Below are 24,269 nucleotides of genomic sequence, written 5' to 3' on the forward strand. Positions count from 1 at the left end.
TGTCTGCTCTGACACTATTTGTGGTTTTAGAATAGGTATACCAGTAATGGGATGGTGTGACATTGCAGAGAAGTCGGCCTGAGTGGAACCAACGGGTCACCTTATGGCATCACATGTTAGACCTGGAGGCCACGGTGTATTTTTTCCAGACAGTCAATCTCTTTAGGCGTAAATGGAAAATTAGGAAACCTAGGCTTTAACTTGGGGATCATAGGAGTCCAGCAGTGGTGAATTGATAGATGCTGAATGGATTGTATGGATGGAAGGCCAAGACGTAGCTGTGAAAGTTAGGGAATCTTGAATACGACAGATGTTCAGCGTTTATCAATGCTTTGATGTAGATTAAGGAGCCAATGGAAATCTGTGCCTGGACTGATTGTCAATCTGTCTCAACCTTGCATATCTGATCTGAGACGGCATCTCAGCAGTGATGATTCATCCCGTCAGAGCAGAGGCTTTTGAAGTGGATTGTGAAAGTCTATGAAGAGGACGATGACTGTTTCCGGTCATCTTCCTCCTCTCCACAGATCCTCCTGTGGGGGGGAAATCGTTCGACGTAATCTCTGCCCTTTCTTTATCTTTCATCTAATGTATTTCAGGTTTCCCCTTGAGCCGGATGCTTCTTTATGTTTTAATGCAATTGTGGACATTTTTGTAGATCGCTTTAGTTGAATGAAGGTGGCAAATACTGCACAGACCATGTGGATCTGCGGTTGAATCTATCTATGTTAGAGAAGTACTTCACGAATAACGACTGCTTTCTGACAGAATAGATGGAAAACTCTCGGAACATGTCATCTGCAGTAAAAATGTGAAAAAATTGTTTTTGGGTGCCAAGACCTCCTTATGTACTGGGATCATTCGCATGAACCAGAAATAAAGGAACTGTGCGAGGCAACTGCCACTATAATGCTTCATGAGTAGTGGAAGTTAATGGATACTTAAAGTAACAGTCTGTTTTTCACATCTTTGCCATTTCAGCATATCAAGACTGAACTTCTCAATGATCTCATGTTTTTACATTTTATATGCTGCAAAGTAGTTTTGCAGGGATTGTTTTAAGCATACAGTCTACATTTCAGAAATCTTGCCTTGGACAATGGCACCTTGTGTACCCAACTATGGGAAAATAGCAAGCGGTTTTCCAGGGTCCACATATGTAGCAAGAAATTATTCTAATGTTTAGGACTATAAATGAAGATCTTACAATGCAGAAGTAAAGTTTAGCTACAGGATCGTATGGGGGAGAGGCCAGCACTCTTAACAAGGAGTCTGCCTGATATTCAACAGGTAAGGCAGGTGGAGCAGTATCAGATAGACATGTAATATTGGGTAGTGTAGACCATATATTGTAATACAACAGCCACTCATTAAGCATGAGGGTGCAATGTGACATAGTAGCCTGTGCTAATCTGAGGCTTTATTCCATGATTTTCTTTAAATACCTGCAAAACTGAAACCTTTAACAAGTGTACATGACCAACATGAATCCAATCTTAAAACACTAGGACAAAATTCTTTCAGTGCCAACTTTGCTTACCAACTACTGTTTGAGAAATAATTCTATATGGTAGGTTATTCACAATGAACTTTGCCCTGAGAAGGTCATTTCAAAGGTCAAATGTGTGTTTGAGCACGTCAAACAAAAGGTTACAGATAAAAATCAGGGACTTCTTGAGGCAAAGCCATTTAATCAGTTTCTCATTTTGACCTGGTGCAGCGGAAGAAAGATAAAATCGTTTAGCGGATGCCTTAGTGTGAAGGTGCATTCTATGCTTAAAGGAATTAATTTTAGTCTTCTACAAATGCAAGAAGAAACACTGGAGAATTAGAATTGACCTAACATTCATTGATATTGTACTAGAGCTGTCACTGAAGAAAGGGGGCAACTCACAAGTCATCGCATTTTACAATTTTACAATGCAAAGAGTCTCCCCTACTGAGTATACCCTCAAGCACTCTAGCAAGCATTTTAACCATACAAATATGAACATAACCCATTAACAGATGTAATTGTTGCTAAAGATCAGTTATGATTTTAGAAAATACCTTATTTATCAGAAAATGTAGGACTATAAATCTAATGAGAAAGTTATGGGCATTGGTAAAAATAAGTTCAGCCTGCTCAACTAGAACAAGTATAAAGTCCAAGAGACAAACTACTTACTAGCCCTTAGTTTAACCAGATAGCAAATGAAAAAGCAATTGCTAACGTGGGTATATGTGGGCTCACCCTAGCTTCAATTCCAAGTACAGATGCCAGCCTGGGCTTGCCTTGTTACCTACAATTTCACATCAAAATTCAGTTTCAACTTGACTTTCAAAAAGGAAACAGATTTTAACTAAATGTTACATGTAAAAATCAGTGATTAGAACCAAGATCCATATGGGACCATCCTTAAAAAAATGGTAGTCCACTTGTCTGCAGTTTTGCCATAAACAAATATATTTCCTTCACACCCTTTAGATCCCTATAGTTGCCTTCCATAACCAAGAAATGCATCAGTTGTTCAAGCCAAGTGTTTGGGAGCTCATAAGACAGCAGGACGGATTTTCCCAGCTACCAAACAGGTATAATGTAAATGTAGACAAATGAGAATCATGGTGCAAGCACATTAAGCCAACTGGATCATTGGCACTTGACATGGAATAAGTGCTTTGATTTATTTTCAGGGGAATTAAATGTACAACAGCTGGTATCCTTAATCCTGGGACATTTAAATATCTAAGACTAAACGTACTGCACTGTCTGATGCTTTAGTCTGTATCATTGTGAGAAAGTGCCATCTTTCTTGCATGGTATGCCCCCACTTTTTGCTGAATTGCTGAATGTACTTTGAGTGTGCCCTGGACTCCTGCCAATCAGGTGCCCAGGACCTATGTTCCTCCCCTAAAACACACAAAACCCAAATTGGCAAACCCTGGCCACATGTCAGCCCCTGGTAAATGGTACCCTAGGTACCCTGGGCCTTGTGACCAGGGAAGGCCTCTAAGGGCTGCAGCACTCATTGTGCCACCTTTAGAGGCCCTGTACCCTTACACACACTGCCTTTGCAGGCTGGGTGTCTGGGTGCAAGACAAAACAAAGTCGATATGGCACACATCCCTGTGTGCCATGCCCATCACCTACACTGCCATGGCATACATCAGCCACCCCTCTAGCTGGGTGCCTTATGCCAATGGTGTGGGCACAGGAGCAGGAGCCCTGTGCCCCTACAGTACCCAGGTAGATTCCTGGGCACTGTAAGTGCAGTGCTGCCATTTAAGAGTACATGGTGCTGAGAGCTCATCAAACACTAACTCCACAGCACCATAATGGCAACACTGAAGACTGAGAAGTTTGGTATCAAACTTCTCAGCACATTAAACCCACACTGATGCCAGTGTGGGATTGAATGTACAAAGCACCCCAGAGAGCATCTTAGAGATGCCCCCTTAAACCTAACCTACAATCCACGTCTGCTCTGAGGCTGCCTAGGCTGCCCCACAGCAGACATGTTGCTGGACCCCTGGGTGGGAGAGCCCCTGCTCTCCTGGCCCTGCAACAATGCACATCCTGGGCGAGGTGCTAAATCTCCTCCCCCAGGATGGGCAGGGGGAAGCTTCAAAGGCATGCCCCAGGCCACTGCAACCCCCCACTCTGGCGGGAAGCTTGTCCGGAAACACCAAATAAGGACAGGGGATGTGCCAGCCTGCCAACCCCGCCCCTCAGGTGGGGGAGGCGAGGTGAAGCACATCTCTGGGCTCTCGCCATCTTGAAGATGGGAAGCCCTACCCTATCGGGACTAGGCTACTGCCCCTCTCCCACAGGAGAGGCAGGATAGGGGGTGTACCCACCCCAGGACAGGGACCCATTGGTCCCTGCCCTTCACCTACCTGTAACGCCCCTAAATCTAGTATTTAGGGGCACCCTGAAACCTACTTTCCCAGATCCCAGATTCCGAAATACAAAGAAGAGCAAGTAGAAAGAAGACCTGCCCTGTAGCTGCTAAGAAGAGGAAGACACCAACTGCTTTGGCCCTAGTCCTACCAGCCTGTCGACCCTCGAACCTGCTCCTGCTCCAACCCGGCATCTCTTGTGGCCAGCAACCTCACCAACCCCGGAGGACCTGGTTATCTTTTGGCTGTAAGCACCTGGGACTCCAATGAGTAGAGGCTCTACTCAAAACCTACTTCTAATCCCTGGCAGCAGCCCGGAACCGCGAACCCAGCACACTCTGCACCAGCCAAGCCTGGCCGGTGCCAGAGTGAACAAAGACCACAAGGATGACCCCACGGCAACTGTGACCCCGAAACCGGCACCCAAGGACCTCCCTCGACACTCCTGAAGAAGCCTGCAGCCTCAGAACAAGGTGCCCCCCTACCGCGATCAACAGAGGGTCAGATTTCCCGACACCAAAAGGCACCCCTGCACCCGGCGCCCCACGGCCCCCTGTGCCCAATCCCGGGGTACCTACCTATCCTCCAACTACCCAACTTACCTCTCGAAGTGGTGGTGGCACCTGAAGAATCATTGTCCCCGAGCTTGCAGTCTTTTTCTAAACCGGAGATTTCCCATTGAAATCAATTAAGCGCCCGAAGGCTCAAAAGCACCCTGCACCCAGCCGCCCGAGTGGCCGTAGCAGTGCAACCTCTACACCTACCCACTTGCCCTAAGTGACCAGGAGCCCAGCTCCCACAGCCGCGTGGCTTGCTAGTCAGCTGCCACCAACCAAGGCCCCCCCTATCCCTCATAGGATAACATTGGGCCTAACTCTCTCTGCACCCGGCCGCCCTAGAGTCGCTGAGGGTGAACCAACTGTACCTACCTGACCCTGGGGGACCCCTGAGTCTATGCCCAGAACCTCAACTCTGCCAGTCGAGTACTTGCCTTTAAACCGATAACTCCATTTTCTTCATAGGGTAACATTGACTGGCTTTTTCCTGAAATTTCTTCTAAGTGTGGACTTTTCAAATCTTAAAATATTCACCAAAAATCAGCCAAGTAACAAAAACGAAAATACTCACCTGCTCTTAGGTGAGCTCCCAGTGCTGGATCTTGGTGCCTAGCACTGACTGAAAATACTTACAACTGTACTTACCAGTAACCCAATTTTCTCCCATAGGAAATCATTGACTGTTTTTCTGTGAAATTTCTTCTAAGTGTCAATTTCTAGAAACTTTAAATATTCTTTAAAAATCGTATAATATCTGAAAACGTAATTACTTACCTGTTTTGGATAAAGGTCCCAGTACTAAGTCTAGGTACCCAGTACTGAATTACAAAAGTAACGAGAACATACTGTACCTGCAACTTGAATTTTCTTCCATAGGGAATCATTGACTGTTTTCTACTTTTAAAATAGCTAAATATTGTTTAAAAATCACCACAGTAATTAAGTCGACTTTCATCACTTGATTCCAAGTACTGACCCAGGACTGAATCTAGGATCCAGTCCTGGAATTCCAAAAGTAATCTAAAAAGTAATCTGTTGCAAATAACTTGAAATTTCCATTGAGCTCAATGCATTGTTGTTTAAAATAGTGTTGCCTATTGCAACCACTTGTAACTGTTTACAAAAGTCAATTGCATATTGCAAAAGTATTTATATAAAGCATCTCATTCTGAGAAAATGTATATTTTAATGCCAATTGTTGGTTCTAAAATAAAACAAGCATATTTTTTATATATAAACCATTGGCCTAGAGTTCAGTTATTGAGTGTGCGAGACCATTTGCTGACTGAGTGTGTACAACAAATGCTTTACACTGTTCTCGGATACTGCCTTACTGCTCGACCAAGCTACCACTTTAGAGAGTAAGGTTATATCTAACTTTAGCCTCTGCCAAACCCTTGGGGACTGTGGACTCTGTACCTATTAGGGAACAGTATATACAGAGCCACTTTCTCACAATCATGCTATAAACTGATGGAAACATGCATAAAGTCAAAGTTGTTGCTTTCAGGTCCCAATAGTTGCATCTGGAGTATAAACTACTGAAGATGTCAAGTAGAAGCTCATTTTCACATGGAACTAGTCTGCCTTACCTTGCTCTCTGGTGCAATATGGTGGTCCCTCATAACCTGGTGCTCCTCCAGTGCCAAATCCTCCAGAGCTGCAGCTGTAGCACACTGGTCACTATCACGGAGTACGGACAAACACTTCTCTCGATCCTAAACCCAAGAGTCAAGTAAAATACTCCAGTTAAACTGAATGTAACTTACAAGCATCCAATAAAGAAAAGACATTCCCCAGGCAATCCACCAAATAGGATTTAAGCGGAAGTGTACAATCAGGGAAACCCGTTTACTAGCTTGTAAGATCATACTCTAATCAACCTCCCCAAATCCATCAGATTACGACAATACGCAATCCAAAGGGCCCTTTGCAATGAGACCAAATTTAAACTTTTTCAATTAAACCCAGCACACCTGAAGTTCTTCCATAGCAGCCTCGATAAAGCACGATTCTGGGCAGCTTTTCTCTTCTTCATACTGTCTCTGTAATGCCTGCTTCTCCTCTAGGATCACCAGCTGCAAAATCTGTTCTTTGGATGCCACAAGTAATTTTGAGTACTGCATGTTCTGGTCATCTAATGGAAAAGAATTGGAACCATTGAATGTAATTTACCCAAGAATTCATAATGAATAAAAATAGATTCCACAAAAGTGTAACCCAAAAGCAGTTCATCACACCAAAAAATACATTTAAACCAGTTTGTAGATTATGGTATCATGTGTCCTTGCCTAGCCGTAACTCCAAAAGCAATCTCCTTTCCAGGTTCACATCCTATCAAACTCCCCAGAGCAAGACTTGTAGCACACTTCACTAATGCAGCCATTTTTATGTTATTCACGTAACCTTGTTATAGACCACTGCAGGATGCAATATCCTCACCTCCAAGGAGAATAGGCTGCTCCACCTTCATCCATTTGGACTTCGGCAGTGCTAGGAGGACACCTTTCTCCCTTCTCATCAGCTGCATCGTGATGGTGTCCCCAACAGAATAAAGGGGAGTCTCTGTAGCAACAACACTAAAATAAAGCATATCAATAATGCATGACTTACATGAAAACTTCCAGAAAGGGGATACCATTTAAGAACATTGTCAGGGAGAAAGTAGAATTCATAACGCATAGTTGCACATACTAAATCAGGTGAGGCAGTGGTGTCAATTCAAAAAGTTAAGCACAGAAAGGGTCAAATAGGTCCTACATTACCTCTTCAGGTCTTTCTTCAGAACACTCCCATAGCATATAGGGCACTTGCTCCACTCCCTTTCACTTAGAGATAGGTAGTGCAGGATACACGGCCAACAGAAAATATGCCCACAGCGGGTGATCTTGGCTGCAGTTGGTGGATATAAGCAAATTGGACAGGACGGGACTTCATGGCTGCAAATGCGCTAGGAAGCAAAAAACAATTTGACTTCATGCACTTCAAATTAAGAACCCGAGTGTGCCATGACATTTAGAGCCCTTATTTCCATGACACCAGTGGCTGACCAATATGATGAGAAAACAAATGATTTAACAATAACAAATTAGGTTCTGAAGCAGCATATTTGAGGTTATATGGAAAAAGGGTTGTAAAGGATAACGTCTCCCCATACTAGTCATCCTACCTCACCACAATCTATATTTGTAATTTCAACTCTTCTCCAGAGTTTATGGAGTGGCTGATGCCAGTGCAGAAATTTCCCTTTTGGCCATGGACTTTGTGCCAGGTCCACTCTATTTAAGGGATGAAGTAGAAAGTGGACTTAAGGGCTCAATTATGCACAAGTGGAAATGGCAGCACTCAAACATTAAGGTCACTTGTACGAAAATCAGCAAGACCCCAACAGAGAACCTGCCAATTTATTTACTCTGCTGGTGTAGTACAGCTTAGGATTCTATACTGCACCCAAAATGTATACATAAACAAAATTATTTTGATACTTTCATTCCAGCTATTTAGTTCAAGACTAAGCTGTGCCATTTACTAGATGTAATAAAGCTCCATACTCTGTGAAAAAGAAATAATTGGAATTTCTAAAATAGTTTTCTAGCTCACAGAAAAGTAAGAAAATAAAGGTTACGCTCCACCATTACATTATTTTATAGCCACTGAAAAGCTAAGGTGCCCTGAGCTCAGCCTGAAAACCTAAAAGTAATCTGTTAAGTTTTCTTCCAAAGGGTTTTTGTTGAAGACAGCCAGAAAACAGTATCCCAATAAAACTCACCTTCGCACAGAGAAAACTATTAAGCCAGTCATCCCCTTTCAAACTATAGGATAAGATTTAACATTTGATAAGTTGAACCTGGAATCCCCTACACAAATTAAAAATCCATGTTCGGAAAGTAAACATTTTTCCAAATGCATGCTTTGAAAATTTAAGTGCCAGCTTGTTCCCTTTATATAAATTTCAATGCTCTCATTCCTTTTGCTATCATAAAAGGGACAATGGTACATGGCTTTCAACAGGCTTTAGACTGTTTTGCTGCATACAAACAGCGAGAAGAAAACGCTACTATTAATCAAAAAATCTGAGAAAAAGTTCAGCAGTCTCACCAGCATGCTGCTAAATGCGAGCGCAGATGCACTTCAACACCAAAAGAAAATTCATTTGGTACAATTACCTAAGACGTTCTATTACGATGAGTCATTGGGTGGCTCCAGTAAACAAAATGTTCATCTAATAATTTAACAAATCCAAATATACATCGCACACAAGACAACACGCTCCTATCCCTGAAGCCATTCAGCATGCCCCAGCCTCATGAAATCCAAATATTTTATATTACCACTTGTTCCACAAAATCCCAGTTCACCAATGTATCTGGGTCAGTGAAGTGGACAGTGTAATCCTTGTCTTCAGACACCACGAATTGGCAGCTAAAATGGAGATAAACAAGAAATAACATTAAGGCATTTTTCTTTGACTATTTATGAAATTACTTCTCAAACAATCTGAGCAGAAAATTACACGGTTTCCAAACAGCAGCACCTAGTAAAACACTTCAAAAATGTAGCACCCCACCCTTCGGATCAGATTATTTAAGTCAAAACCCCGATCTCCTTTTTATGCTAAAAGTTTTTTTTAAAATAAATGTGCGATTTCTGCTACAGAGAGACCTGGTTGCAAATTCAGTGAAGCAAGGCAATACCCAAGATTTTATAGCAAACCACAAAGAATTGAATTTTATAGTGTGGAATAATTTTTCACCTTACGAATATTCATGCACTCTTGTTGAAGTTTGAACTCAGCCTACAGTATGAACTCGGGAGGTAGGCAGTGAAGTTCAAGAATGGTAGGCTGTGGGAGTACATCCAAACCATAGAGTCTGAAGGAGATGTAGTATTCTTGACAGTATCTGGTGCAGTCTCCCAGACATGTGAATAACTTGAACCACCACTGATATGGCCACTCGGACATTACTACAATTATCCAGTTGTGTTATATGCCAGTTTAATTACTGCTACTTGTTCGCAACAAAACGCGACTGAAAGCAGAAATAGCATTAGTGACCAGTTGAGCAAAATAAAAATTCCATTTATTTCTATTGGTAAAACTGGAGGCAAAGCAAGATTCTGTTATCAGGTAAACAATTAAGAAACATTGTGGTGCAAAATCTAAGAAAAAGCAGCAAATCATGTCAAGACAAAAAGCATGTTCACCAAAACATTTGAATTTACTGGATTCCAGCAACTTTACCCTCAAAAGATCTAGAATACATGAAGGAACTCTTTCAAGAGCTCCAATAACAGCAAAGAGATCTTGGTTCTGCCATTTGGACAAAGGTTCATTTTCATGGAATAAATCATTTTATATTAAGGCAACTGAAAGACTTAAATAAAATCAGAGCAGAATATTTAAAATGTCTACTTTCTTGCTTGTCTCCTTTCTGTGCTGAAGTGTAATGGATTGAGACCTTTGTAAATTGATTTTGAGATGTATGGACTCTACAATAGTCTTCAATCAGAGGCTGTAAAGAATCTCAACGTGTAGCTGGATAGTGAAGTCTTCACAGTGAAAGATCTAAACCCTTAATTTAGCCATTCCCCTAGCAGCAAAGCATGTAACTGCTGCAATACCAGCATATACTCTGAATGTTTTGTATTATTCTAAATTGGATTGTTTTTCACATTTGAATGAGTTAAACTCAAATTCAGGTGATAAGGGGATCTTTCCCATGCTACAGTTTATATTTGAAAAATTTGAAAACCCAGAGTCGCTGCTTGGAAATCCTAGCAGCAATGGGACTGCTGGACATATGGTAGGTCCACAACCTAGAGGAGAGACAGGACATGTTCCACTCTGGTGGCCATGACAGCCTCTCTAGGATAGATTATATCCTAGCCCCAGCAGACCAAGTAGTTTGTTTCAAAGACTCGCCACCTGGCGAGTGGAATACCAGGCCACTCTTCAGTGTGGGCCTTTTACGCACAAGGGATAAGGCAAACCGGGAGGATACTGCCCGTTACACCTTGATGTCTTAAAAACAGACATACGGAATGGAGTTAAAGAAGCCATAGATCTCTATTTCCAAGAAAAACAAAACTCAGTGGGATCAGCCCGGACTCTGGGAGGCATTGAAGACGGTGGTTAGGGATCAGGCCCATTACCTGACTGCCGGAATTCAGAAAGAAACAGGCAGCATTGGAAAGACTAGAGGGCTAATTAACACATCTAGATGGGGAATTAAATAGGATCGAGTCAGATAGTGTCAAACACAGGCTGAGCGTAAATGAGTATAAAGACTTTTTGACAGAGGCCGCAAAGATAGCACAGAGCTGCACAAAATATAATCTATGGGGTGGGGGACAAGGCTGGAAAACTTCTGGCCTGGCTCGACAGGCGAGAGCAGGCAAGTAGGTTGGTGACAGAATTGGTAACAGAGGTGAAATAATAAGAGACCCACAACGGATCTCGGCTGAGTGTGCCATATAATACGAGCAAAGCTACACAGCTAAGAGTCCCTAACGGAAGCAGACTCAGATAATTGCTACAAGAAATGTCTCCCATCCCCAACCACTGAAGACTTGAAGTCATTAGAGGGGGACATAACACAGGAGGCGGTAGCACAGGCAATTTGAGGTCTTGAGTCCAGTAAGGCGACGGAACCCAACGGCCTTTCCATAAAACTCTAAGTTGGCAACTAATACGATAGCCGCAAACTTAAGGGATATGTATGGGGAGAGTCAGGACTGTGGTAGACTTCCTATTGACCAGCAATTGGCCGCGATTGTAGTCATCCATAAAGAGGACAAACGACGAAGCAGTTGTTCCTCATATAGCCCCATCTCCTAATTAAATGCTAAAGCAAAGATTCTTGCCAAAGTACTTGCCACGAGTCTTTTACAGGTTGTTACGAAGCTGGTGCATCCCGACCAATCTGACTCTATGGCAGGAAGGAGCACTTCACTTAGCTTGCGTCGTTTGCATGGAGTTCGGGGGTGAAAAACATGCTGCAGGAAGATGCAGTAGTAATGTCTCTAGATGCCAAAATGGTATTCAACACCATTGAATGGCCTTATTTATTTGCAGTTCTGAATATGTTGGGTTTTGGTCCCAACTTTATTGCTTGGCTTAAACTCCTCTATAGTGAACGCCCAGTGCAGGTGGTGGTCAACAGGACATTCCTCTTCCTTTCCCCTTCGGAGGAGAACACGACAGGGTTGTCCCCTGTCGCCATTGCTTTTCGCCTTAGTGTTGGAACCCCTTGCCACGTGGATTCGCAGAGACGACCCTGATAAGGGGGATTCAATGGACAGAAGATTGGGAAGACTGGATAGCTCTATGCGGATATACTTCTGTACCTCGCCTCACCAAAATTCTCGATACAGTGTAATAAATATATTCACCAATTTCAGGAAATACTCCGACTAGACACTTAATTTGACCAAGTCCATAGTCTTTTTACTAAGAGGTGAAACACCTCTTCCTAGAGACTAAGGCTAAAATTGTCAGACTGATTCCGATACCTGGGAATCAATATCACCACTGACTGAGCAATTTTACGGCCGAAATCTATTACCCCCACTTCAGCACCTGAGAAGAGGTACTAGCACTGGAAAACCCTCCCGCTAACCTTACTGGGGCGCACAAAGTTATTTAAAATGTTGGCGCTCCCATGTTTCCTTTATGTGTTACATAACATTTCATTTCCGGTGCCAAACTCCTATTTTAAAACAATTGAAAGCGAACAGAGGGCGCTTCTATGGGTAGGGAAACCACCCTGAATTGCTATGCAAAAATTGGTGAGGGGGTGGTATGACGGGGGTTTGGACTTTGACATGCACAGATACTATTGGGCAGTGCAGTTGACGGCTATTAATCATTGTATATACCGCCCATTTGATGAGCCAGGATACAAAATGGACAAAATGGTCTTGCCTGGGGGAGATATGAAAGGGTGCTTTATAATACATCAGCAGGAAAGTGCCTCTCGGGCCCTACTATGCACACGGTACATGTCTGGCATACAGCAAATAAGAGCTTAGACTGGTCAAAGATTACACAGACCACCCCACTATGGGATACGGACCAACTGGGGATATTGAGAAATACCAAGGGATTTGACAAATGGGACCTAATAGGAATTTCTAAGGTGGGAGACTTATGGCTCGACGGAGGAGCGATCCTGTTTGTGCAGCTGCAACAAGAAATTGAACTAGCCAGTGCAGAAATGTTTAGATACACGCAGATTAAACATGCCCTACAAGCGGTTAATTCCTAGAGGTGAAGTACTCCCTGAATCCTCTCAACTGGAGGACAGAATCTTAATGATTACATGAGCCTAAGAGCTATGTCCCTGACTTACCACAATTTGCTAAACAATGCTCCAGACCCCCTCCTCTCGCTTAGATATTGTTGGTCTTGAGATGCGGGCGAGTTGGATGAAGAGGACTGGCAAGAGGCGCTGTCATCCCCCGCGGGAGGTGGCGATATGTTCCAAGTTTAGACTAATACAGCTTAAAATTTTACATAGAATGTATTATTCATGTTAGATGCTGGCCAAAATGAACCTTCGCGAAATTCAAAATGTAGGAGGGGGTGCAACCAGGAAGACTGTCACACAATATGAGGTGTGTCTACATTAATACTGGGAAAGGCTTGTCAATTGCTTGGGGGAGGTACTGGAGAAAAAGTTTGAGCCGGATGCAAAGTGGTGCCTCTTGAATATATGGGGAGAGACAGATTTAAAGAGTAAAGAAAAGATATGGGCAGCACTTGGATTGTCAATAGCCAAGCGTAATATAGCACTGGCACGGGGGATCCCAGAGGTGCCACCGATACAGGTTTGGCAGGCCGATATGGATTGGTGCATGCTGGCTGAAAGCCGGGGCTGCCCTTGGAAGTAGGAGCAGGTGTGGGGGAGGTGGAATTCGTAAAGGGGGCACATATGTACTGCACCGCTAATTGATGCACGTTATTCGAACAGGGGGAAGTCAATGCAACAGAATAACTATTCATGTACATGTTGTGCAAAAGTAACACTTGAGATGTCCACCTACTTTTTTCAGTGGTTTATATACATAAATACGATGTAAAGATTTATGACTTTTCTTGTGTCATCAATAAAAATAATTTAACAAAATGTATATTTGACAATTACATTTTTTAAAGCAATATGTAGAAGCTCTGTGATAAGAGTGAGAACAGGAGTGCAGGTGGCAGGGCCGCTGATCAGGAAGCCATACATCAGGTCATGGTTAATTATATGCTACTAAAAGTGGAATGAGGCTCCAAGAAAGATGTTGTGGTATAGTTGCAGGTCACATTAGATCTGAATTTAGAAACTAAGTTACTGGTGCACTAAAGACAGATTTGAGTAGCCTAATATGGTGTGTCTAGATTTTCCAAAAAACACTCAAATGTTTTGCCCTTTACCTGATAATTCCTTGTGGTCCCAGGGCCACAGCAAGTTCAAAACAAGCAAATCTTCACCATCCACATAGGTTTTTAGCAATCAAGACTTCTCTCGATGTAACCAGTCCAACTCGGAGTTGAAGGGGGAAAAAGAAAAAGGGGGAGACTACCAACCTAAAAACATTTATACAACGAAGTTCCTCCTTTTAGGGAAAGCAAGATAGTTTGTTTACACAACCTGAACTCAACAGGTAAAAATAGATTTAACCTCTAGCCTGGGCCAAGCAACACCGGATGACCTACTGTTCTAAGCTGTAGATGGCAATAGAACAGTTTTATGTACTGACTGCTATCAGGCACCGAGGCTCCCATTTGTACAGAAGGCCAGCACACAGATCCACAAGACAAAATGTGGTGAAGAGCAGGAAAAAGGACACTGCAGCAGACTAGCTGAGGGAACACCAACATCAGCATATCAGCGTCTGAATCCAGGAAAAGCCAACCGAAATTATATTGTTTTGAGATCAGTAAACTTAAAAACTAGCAAAGGGATGTGATATTGATATGTTCTGCATTCTGTTCAACTGTTTTTGCATTTGTCACCCCGAGTGGGATAGGTATGCCCAGACGTGGGTCCCGTGCTCTCCATGCCACTGGAATCAAGCTATCCTGGCTGAAGAGGGGCCAAACCCCGAAACCGGTCCTAGGATGCTAGTTTCCAGTCCAGGGAGGACCTGGCTTGGCAGTTCAGGCGGGACTGTTCCCTTGAGGTACAGGGTCAAGACTGATTTGCATATGGCTGGGTTCAAACTGGAATGGCATGGTGAGCAAAAAAACGATGGATTTAGGCCCAGATCTCTGTACTGGGGTGAATGTATGACATTCTTCTGCATTCTGTCCATCAACTTTTTGCATTTGCTATCTAGCAGCAAAGGAATCAATATATCACAAAGAAAAGTCGCCATGTAGACTGTGATCCATTACAAAGTAATCTCAGTTTGACAGATTGATACTTGAAGGGATGTAATCAAAATCAAGACTCCATAATCTTATGCTGTCTAAAGGCAGAGGGCTTTTGAAAGAGCTTGTTAATTCCTAGAAAGCCATTAAGGAGCAGACAGCCCTTAGATCTGCCAATCAGTCGAGTGAAAATTAGCATTTGACATAACATAAGGCACTCCATATGTGAGACCGGCCCAATTTAGAGACTGTCTACCTATACTTCTTACGCCCTTACGGCAGAAGATTAATTCCTCTTTCAGCATGGCAGTGGTCCCTTCAGCATGGAAATGGGCAAAGGTGCTCCCCCTTCTGAAAAAACCCTCACTGGACCCCACCAAGCCGGAAAATTTGTCCTATCTCTTCTGCCTTGGGTTGCAAAAATCGCAGAGACCCACGCCAATAGAGTCCTCTCGGACATTCTGAACAGCAGGATCCTAGACCACTCCCAGAATGGTTTCCGCCCCGGTCATAGCACCAAGACAGCGCTTTTAGCTGTGAGTGAATATCTACGGACCATTTTGGATGAGGGTCAAACAGCGGCGCTGATATTGCTGGACTTGAGCGCCGCGTTTAACACGGTCTCCCATCAGATCCTCCAGCGCCGATTAGAGGAAGCAGGGGTAGTCTGCTTGGCAGTTGAATGGTACCGTTTTATTTTGTCAGACAGATCTTTTCAGGTCTCTGCCCCTCCCTTCCTCTCTTGTGCCCATTCCATCAAGCAGGGGTCCCCCAGGGCTCGGCGTTAAGCCCGGTTCTATTTAATCTCTATGTCCAACCGCTGGCACAAGTCGCGCGGGACCATGGTTTAACCATGGTCTCCGATGCTGATGACACCCAGCTGGTGGTGGCCCTTACTGATGACCAGTCTCGGGATGCCATTCAGTTCAAGAATGGTCTAGAGACAGTCGCTTGCTGGATGACCACAAACTGCCTTCAGCTTAACGCTAACAAATCTGAAGTGTTGGTGGGGAAGGACAAGGGGCTTTGGAGTACGCAGTGGTGACCAGTATCCTTGGGCTGTGCCCCAACCCCTAAGTTGGTGGTGAAGAAACTAGAGATCTGGCTTGACTCCACTCTTGGATTCCAAGATCATATTAAAAAGATCGCTGGCACCTGCTTTGAACTCCTACGGGGTCTGAGGCCTATATTAGGGTTCTTTGACCCAGCCACACGTCAGCTGATAGTCCAGGCGACTATTCTGTCGAGACTTGACTATGCTAACTCCTTATTGTTAGGTGCCAATAAGGCGGAAGTGAACCGCCTTCAACGAGTCCAGAACGCAGCCGCCCGAGTCCTGCTCAGACTCCCCAGAACATGTTCTGCATCGGGCACTCTACGCCGCCTTCACTGGCTTCCCATCTCCAAGAGGATCGAATTTAAGACCCTGTGTCTAACCTTCAAAATTTTAAAACTCTCCACCCCTGAGATCCTATCCAATTTGCTGGTTTCCTATGTCCCCACCCGCCAGCTACGCACTGCTGAGCAAATCCTGGCTACAGTTCCCAGAGTGAAACACACCAGGGCGGGGGGCAGGTCCTTCCATTATCTGGCCGCTAAGTTATGAAACACCCTCCCTGTGCAGATTCGTCGTTTAGACTGTCATCCTTCCGCAAAACCGTTAAAACCCACCTGTTTCCTACAGTCTAGCCCTGGCTCTCTCCGGACACTGCTATCAGCACCGGGACGCCCCTTGGCTGGGGCAGCTGCGCGCTATACAAGAGGTTATAACATAACATTAGGTCTGACTTTTCTCTAAAGTTCAGATCGAATGCAATGTGTTTTGCTAGAGTCGTATGTAATAGGAAGAATGTTAGGCAATTAAATCGTTAAGGGACACCTGAAAGCCCATTATTGTGGGGGATTCGTTAGCTGAGCCATGTAGGGATGATTTAGATGTTCAACAGTCTGGCATGCCTAAATTGGCACTAACGTACACTGTTCGCAGAGTCATCATTGATAAAATCTCTTAACACTTCTTTCCACCTTTTGGCTCGCTACTTCTCAAGTAAGGCATGCATCTAAAAAAACATCCAATATGGCCTGTTCTCTCAATGGCTAGGTGTATTGTTTTGCATGCTCTTTTAATCAGTTTTCATACAATAGTCCCATATTTATAGAACTTAGTAGTAATTTTTAAAGTTCTTTTACCAGATGTATTTGTTTGTGTGAAAAAGTATATGATACAAGCCAGGGATACTGGAGCAATAAGCAATCTATATTAGGGGCTTCTTGTACCTTGTCCACACCCAACCGCCAATAACTTCACTCCCCCAATTTTCATTACTGGATGTATAAATACTCACTTGGCTTGCAAAAACAGCTCTTTGTTAAAGGGTTTGTGACCCCACTTATTTCTTCTACCCCAGTTGCCATGACCTCCATCGTAGTTGATTCCCATCTGACCACGGGGTTCAAATGTGAAATTCAGCAAGTGGTTCAGGTTAATCTTCTTTGGACCAGAGAACTGGGCAGGGCTGAACTCTGCCCGCTGAACCTCCGCTACCTGCAATAAAAAAGTGACACCATCTTTTGATAAACCACACAAATATGAAATGGATGCTTTGAGATAATGATCCATATTTCACTCCAGAAAAAGAATCAAGATTAACCAAATTCAACAGATAGCCTAGTATAGAGCTCAGAACAGTGCTAATTCAGCTTGTGTCCATAGCCCAGCAAACCTTGCCACTACAGAGCTTGATACAGTGCTATGCCCAGTTGTGGTTTAGTAATGTTTCTTTTTTATTATTTGGAAAAGGAGTTGTGGCAGCACTGGTACAAGTGTAAACAAGATGGGGTTCTTGCCAATGTCCAGTAAGCAGGTTTTAACTAACTGGGATCAGATTGCAGTATATAAAGACCTCGCGAAAAGTGTTGCAATGTGGTGGTTGTCCGATTCAAGAGTGGGGAAATCAATCTTCCATAAAGTGGTTAGATATTTCAGTCTAGTCAACCAACATATGTCTTCAGTCATCAGGAAATGTCACCAAGTAGTAAACCAGAACGACAGGAAGCACTCACCACCACGCAAAGCCTATTTAATCATGCAGCCACTTTTGCGGATCTTAAATAAAAGCTGGAAATTTTCCCAAAGCACATGCAGTCTAAAGTCTAAATGACAGTAGGAGGATTATCTCTGTAGTTCAAAACCAGAGTTTGGAATAGGTGCTTTATAATTTAACCCCTTCCATGCTGCGCAGATTCCGCCGCTGTGCTGACGGAATCTTGCGCGGGCGTGGTCATGACGGAACGGTTCCGTCATGAGCACAGCTCAACCGTGGCTCATGACGGAACCGTTCCGTCATAAGCACCGAAGGGGTTAAGCAGCTTTACTCACTACATAATTAAAAACATGAATGGAAGGAAATACAAACTGCTTGCTTCACGTTCAACAATTCACTTCCAATCAAAATCAATTGCATAATAGATCCCAATGCACACAAAAGCTGGGCAACAGTCCTTCCTGTGAGTTTCACACAATAGTCTGTTAAACCAGACCCCGTAAAACTCATAAGGAAGAACGATAAGCAGGCTGCGATGCTCTTCAGTTTACGTCTAAATGTTTCTGGTGCTCTCAGAAGCCTAAATGTTTCTGGTGCTCTCAGAAGCCACTTGAGTGCTATAAAACATTGAAAGAAATTGTACCACCTTTTAGACATTTGCAAAATGGCATTTTTCTCTGCAGTCAAATTACACATTTCAAGGAAAAAAGATCCTCATCTGAAAATGAAACTCAAAAGTCAATGTTTTGACATCAGGCGCGGCCGCTGCAGGTAAGAGCGGTGAAGCCGGCTGAGGGGGGGGGGGGGGGTGGATTTTGAGAGACTTCCACAAGGGAACATTTATTTATTTAATTTGACCTTATGGTCATCTCTCTAAATCCCCTTCCAGCCAGCCCCACCGCTCTTACCTGCAGCGGCTGTTTAACACCTCATTTCCACAACTTACGTTACTACAAATACCTTCTGGATTTAAAGGTTGTGAACTTTGGGTAACGATTTTATCAGCAAGTTCCCTTACCTCTTCTCGTCTACCATAGTTATTGAAAAACTTGAAGCTTCCATCACTGCCCCGCTGAGGGGGGGCCTTATTAAAAGTTTTGCTTTTCTGTGTGTTGGGGCGGCGTGGCTGGCTGGAAATGCTTTCATTTTTAGGATAAGCGTTATCTCTCCTGCGATTGTAACGTTGTTTCGATCCATTTCCATTTTTTCCATCTAAAAAAGAAAACTGGCCATGAGTCGCTCAAATGTACCTCAGTCTAAATTCTCAAAGTGCAGGACTGCATACATATATCATTCTAGACAGTCAATCATGCATTTGCAACAATGTATTCAAGCCAAATCTCTGCTACCCATATAGACACGCCTGTTCAGAAGAGAAGCTTCCAGCTTGTAATTAGGCCTACAGTAAAATAAGCACCACTTGCAGCAGAACTTTATTTTATTTGTATTTCGACTATTAAAAAAAAAAATTTTCAAATAAGACAAATTATCAATATTCCAATACCATCACAGAAACAATGCACTGATGATTCTTTAAAGTACAAGCAGAACAATGACAGAACAGAAGCAAAAATTCTCCAAGTACTGCATGTACATATATAAAAGATCAGTCGTCCCAGCAATATATAGATGTACGCGACAGAACAAGAGATTACGTAAACAAACCTTTCAATAGATATAAGCCCACCAATAATGAATGGATAATTATCCGCTACCTCTGTCATTGCATGTACTACCGAGTAGTGACATTGCTATAGAAGCTAAAGATAGTCACCCCCAGATTTTACACACTGCTGAGGGGGATGAGCTATTGGGTCTGACTGCCCGCTGCGAGGCAACGTTGGGCCCTGCAAGGCCCCTTGGATCTAGGATAGTGCTTCAACTGAGGCTATAGAGCGTACTTTTCAAAGATGTCAGTGGGAGAGGCAACGCAAGGACTGAACGTTGATGCTTGAAGTAGGGCATAGACGCCACAAATGAAGGAAAATTGTTCCTTACTCTATTCATAAAAAGCTTGGGGCACCACAGACATTCTTGGTCAAAAAGAAGATTCTGGGGTGATCATTAATCTCAGGGCCACCTCGCCACAGCCCAGTGAATTAATAGGCTTTACAGGGATCCAGGCTAGCCACAAAACCAGCAACTGGGGATTGGCTAGAAGAGTAAGCACTAGCCCCATTATCAGTACCCAAGCCTGGCTCCTGATGCCGAGGTAAGCCCCCTTTGAATCTACGCGCCTACACTAATCGCCAGACAAGTGTGAACACACCACCACAGACCGAGGGTCTGGAACAGCTTCACTTGGCAACTCCTGACGGAACGCTGTCCATCCACCTCATGCTAGCCTGCCATCCTGCAAAACAGCAAAAGAGTGAGCGCGACGGCCGGAACTGACCGCCAGGCCCGATCAGACAGGATAAGATGGGAAGAACGGACTGAAAGCAGTCAAAACTACCATTTGAGGCACGAAAAACAACCTGCATGCAGTCGGAAGAACAAGCCGGTGCTGAAGCTCCCTTGGACAACCAGGAAGACGATTGGAGATCCTTGCTTCTCACCATGAAAAACAGCCTCACTTCCATCGAGTCCAAAACAGACAACCATGTCTGCCTGTAAGGACACCATTGTCCATAAGATTGAAAATCATGACCATAGAATCAGAGGCCTAAAATAGAATTTTTGATCTGGAAGATACCACAGTGAGTAATAAAGAACTCTTCCAGATGGATCGCCTGCTGAAGGTGATCGCAGCCAAAATGAAGACTTCGAAGCGCGCTGGCGCCGGAATAATGCACGCATACTTGGACTACCCGAAACAACAAACACTTGCCGTATGGAGGACTTCATTGAACGTCTACTATGCGGGGTGTTCGGCGCCGAAGCCTTTTCACAGCACTTGGTGATAGAAAGAGCACACAGATCACTGGGAGCGCGACCTCCCCCTGGGGCGCCGCCAAGACCCACCAGTCAGAATTCTTAACTACCGTGATAGGGGCACGGTGCTACACCTAGCACGAGAAAAAAAATAGAATATGAGAACACTACCCTGACGTTTTATCTGGATTTCACACTGACCGTGCAAGAAGCCAGAAGAAAGTTCATTCTGGTTAAAAGGAAACTTCAGCAAGCCCAAATAGACTATTCCATGTTGTACCTGGCGCGACTTTTTGTCAACCACCAAGGGAAACCGCACTTCTTCCAGAATCCACAGCAGGTGGAGGATTTTTTTTTTTTTTTTTTTTTTTTAAAGGGAACCATGGTGCAGTATCCAAGGCGAACTCCAACAGGTCCCGATGCTCCTCGCCATTGTCAAAATTGGACTGAAAGCCCTAAAGAGGGCACCTAGTGACTGGGCTAAACGAGACAAAGCTGAGAAGAATCGGCAACTTTGCCGCTGTTCAAAAATGACTCCGAAGATTGCGGGGAGCCCGACATGGCAGGATGCCCCCACCAGCACGGCCAAGGAGATAGAGGAGTTCAGAACTTTCGATGCCCAATGAGGTGCCCTTTTTACTAATGTACAAATACCCCTATATTTGATGGCAAGCTATAGATACAGGTCCAGGCACTCCCCCCATACCTCTCCATTTATTGGCACTCCCCCGCTAACGGGACAATGGGGAGGAGGGGCGGCGTAGGCCCCCTTAGTAGCACCTCCACAGGAGAACACCCCCCCCCCCCCATCTACTTTTCTTCTATGTAATATGATATCCAGGATGTTTACAAGCAAAATAGGCTATCTGCAGCATTTTCATTCAAAGTTAATGGTGGGAAGAAAATGCATACCCGACAACTTGGGGATGTCGACGGGGGAGGGGGGTGGTAAGGGGTATCAGTCACAGCATCATTTTTTTTAGGCAGATTTTTGGATTAGTGCATGTCAGCAGCTCTGAATGGAGTTGCAATATTGGTAAATTTAAATCCATCAGTATCATTAGATAATGGCAGGCTCGAGGCCACTAGCTAAACTTCACTCTATGTCCTGGAATCATCAAGGGTTAAATAACCCAAATAAAAGATACATCTAGGGACATTTGGATAAACAAATTTAAATTGCTCTGTTACAGGAGACACCTAGACCCTCCCGCATCACCAAGCTTCGCTGCTCGTTGGGCAACACACCGCTGCTTCTAGTCTTACTCCACATACCCTAGGGAGTAGCGATCCTTATTAAAAAGAACACACCATTTCTACCAGGAGGCTCCCTTGACCTGCATGGGCGACATTGCATCGTGTGGGGCTGCCTGTGGTCCCATACAGCCACAATTGGAAACTGTTATGGCCCCAACATGGATGATCCCCACTTTGTTGCTACATTATGTGGTAAAATGCCCACCATAGGGTTGACATTTGTCCTCGCAGGGGGGAGGAGGGGTGGGGGAGATTTCAACACAGTTGTGGTGCCTTCACTAGATAGATCTCATTCGTCACTGTACCACAGCACAGGGACAGCTGGCAGGGATTATTGCAGATAACTATCTTCTAGATTCATGGAGACAATTACACCCTAACAGAGAAGGCAAGCACTATACTGCAGTTCATTCAACATGGCCCAGGCTTTACTACTGGATAATCTCTAGGGAAATGGGACACTGGGGCGACCAGGCTGAACACCTAGCAAGGACTTATTCTGATCCTTCCCCTGTGAAAATGGTGTTATCCATCCCGGGATGCGAGTCTCCCTATAACAAATGGAGAATAAATCCAATGGCTCTGCTGGACGCTGTATTTAAGGCTGAAATAGGACAGGAAATACAAGACTTTGAACAGATTCTGTGCTGAAAGTCATCATGGTGTGGGAAGCATTTAAGGTCACCATGAGGGGATTATGCATTGCTAGAGGTGGGGGTATACGAAGGGAAATTCGTGTGCAGTTTAGCAAGATGGATACTGAGATAAAAGCCCTAGAACAGGAAATGAGTAAGCCAACTGCAGAGGGAATCACAAAAATTAGCCTAAGCGACAAATTGAGTACAAAGACAGCGCACAAGAATGCAAATTCAGAAGTAAATATCAAAGCCCAGAGTTATGGAGAGGGAGAACGCCCAGGGAAAGCCATAGCAGATTACATTAGACAACCCAGGTTCTTCAACTATGTAACCGAAATTTACGACTGAGGGAGATATCCACAGAAATACCACCAACCTTTTACATATTTTCACGACATATTACTCAAGCCTATACACCTCACAGAGGAGACATCCCCTAAACCTCCCATTATACTTAGAAGAGATAGCTCCAGGCTGGCTAAGGGACGCCCAAAGAGTTTCTAGCAGCAGACATTGAAGAGGATGAAATCACTGTAGCCAACATGCAAATGAAATCTGGACAAGCTCCAGGGTCTGATGGGCTGCCAGTGGAGTTTTATAAAAACCTATGCAGAAAAGTTAGTCCCCTTTTTAAAAATATTGTTTGATGAGGCAAACGAAGATGGTGTACTCCCATTAACCATGAGAGGCCATAACCACCTCATTGCTTAAGCTTGTTAAGCCAGCAGAGTACTGCGAATCTTAGACCACTTTCATGGATTAATTGTGACACTAAAATCCTTGCCAAGGCCCTCTCTAATAAGTTAAATCTATTGAGTAGATTGGTATTGCCCGATCAGGCCAGGTTTATACCAGGACGAGCGACTTAACCTCTGTACACTGATCTCAGTCCTTCAAGACATTGACCCAGACATAACTGCGGTGGCAGTGTTTCTTGATGCCACTAAGGCATTTGATTCTGTATAATGGGATTACCTCAAGGGAATACTTTGGCATATGGGAATGCCCCCAGGCTTTCTTAAATGGCTAGAACGCCTATATCGAGAGCCTCTAGCTTTGCAATCAAGGGGAACGAGGCAAAGCTGCCAGTTATCTCCAATATTTGCTCTAGCAATGGCGCCGCTAGCAGCAAAACAGACACCATAAAGAGCAGGCACTACCGTATCCCACCAGACATCTCCTTATATCACTATGCGGATGATATAACCCTATATTTTAAAGACCCACAAGACAATTTAAATCCAATGCTACAGGAAATTACCAAATTTGGGGAATACTCTGGAATACATATTAACTGGAGTAAATCGCACATATTCCACCTTAATGACAAGGTTAAACATTACGCAATGGACTATCCCCTGGAATGGAGTATGGCAGAGATTAAATACCTAAGGATTAAGATTACTAGAGACAAAGGTGAATTTATGCAAACAAACTATGGTTGAACTGTAGATAACCATTCAGATTCCATTACTTACTGGACAGCTATGCCGATGTTCATGGCAGGAAGGATCTCGCTAATAAAAATGGTAATATTGCTCAGAATGCTCTGTTGATAAATATCCCATATAACCCAAGGAAACCATACTTTAAGGCTTTGAGAACACAAATGATGGGAGGTAAACAGCCAAGGCTAAAGTGGGAAGTATTGACTTCCATT

The 24,269-nt window shown here is 43.8% G+C and overlaps 1 protein-coding gene across 1 annotated transcript in view; it reads right to left on the reverse strand.

Moving 5' to 3' along the window:
• RNF10 (ring finger protein 10) overlaps nt 1-24,269 on the reverse strand; it is a 268,519-nt gene that overhangs the window by 210,820 nt on the left and 33,430 nt on the right. The window contains exons 2-8 of the mRNA XM_085636400.1: nt 18,859-19,052; nt 17,142-17,341; nt 8,768-8,858; nt 7,202-7,386; nt 6,879-7,015; nt 6,413-6,573; nt 6,029-6,154 (exon numbers count right to left, since the gene is read on the reverse strand). Coding sequence (XP_085492526.1) covers nt 6,029-6,154; nt 6,413-6,573; nt 6,879-7,015; nt 7,202-7,386; nt 8,768-8,858; nt 17,142-17,341; nt 18,859-19,052 — 1,094 coding nt within the window. The remainder of the gene's footprint in view (nt 1-6,028; nt 6,155-6,412; nt 6,574-6,878; nt 7,016-7,201; nt 7,387-8,767; nt 8,859-17,141; nt 17,342-18,858; nt 19,053-24,269) is intronic.

This window comes from Triturus cristatus, chromosome 11, assembly GCF_964204655.1.
Source record: "Triturus cristatus chromosome 11, aTriCri1.1, whole genome shotgun sequence".
NCBI classification, from domain to species: Eukaryota; Metazoa; Chordata; class Amphibia; order Caudata; family Salamandridae; genus Triturus; species Triturus cristatus.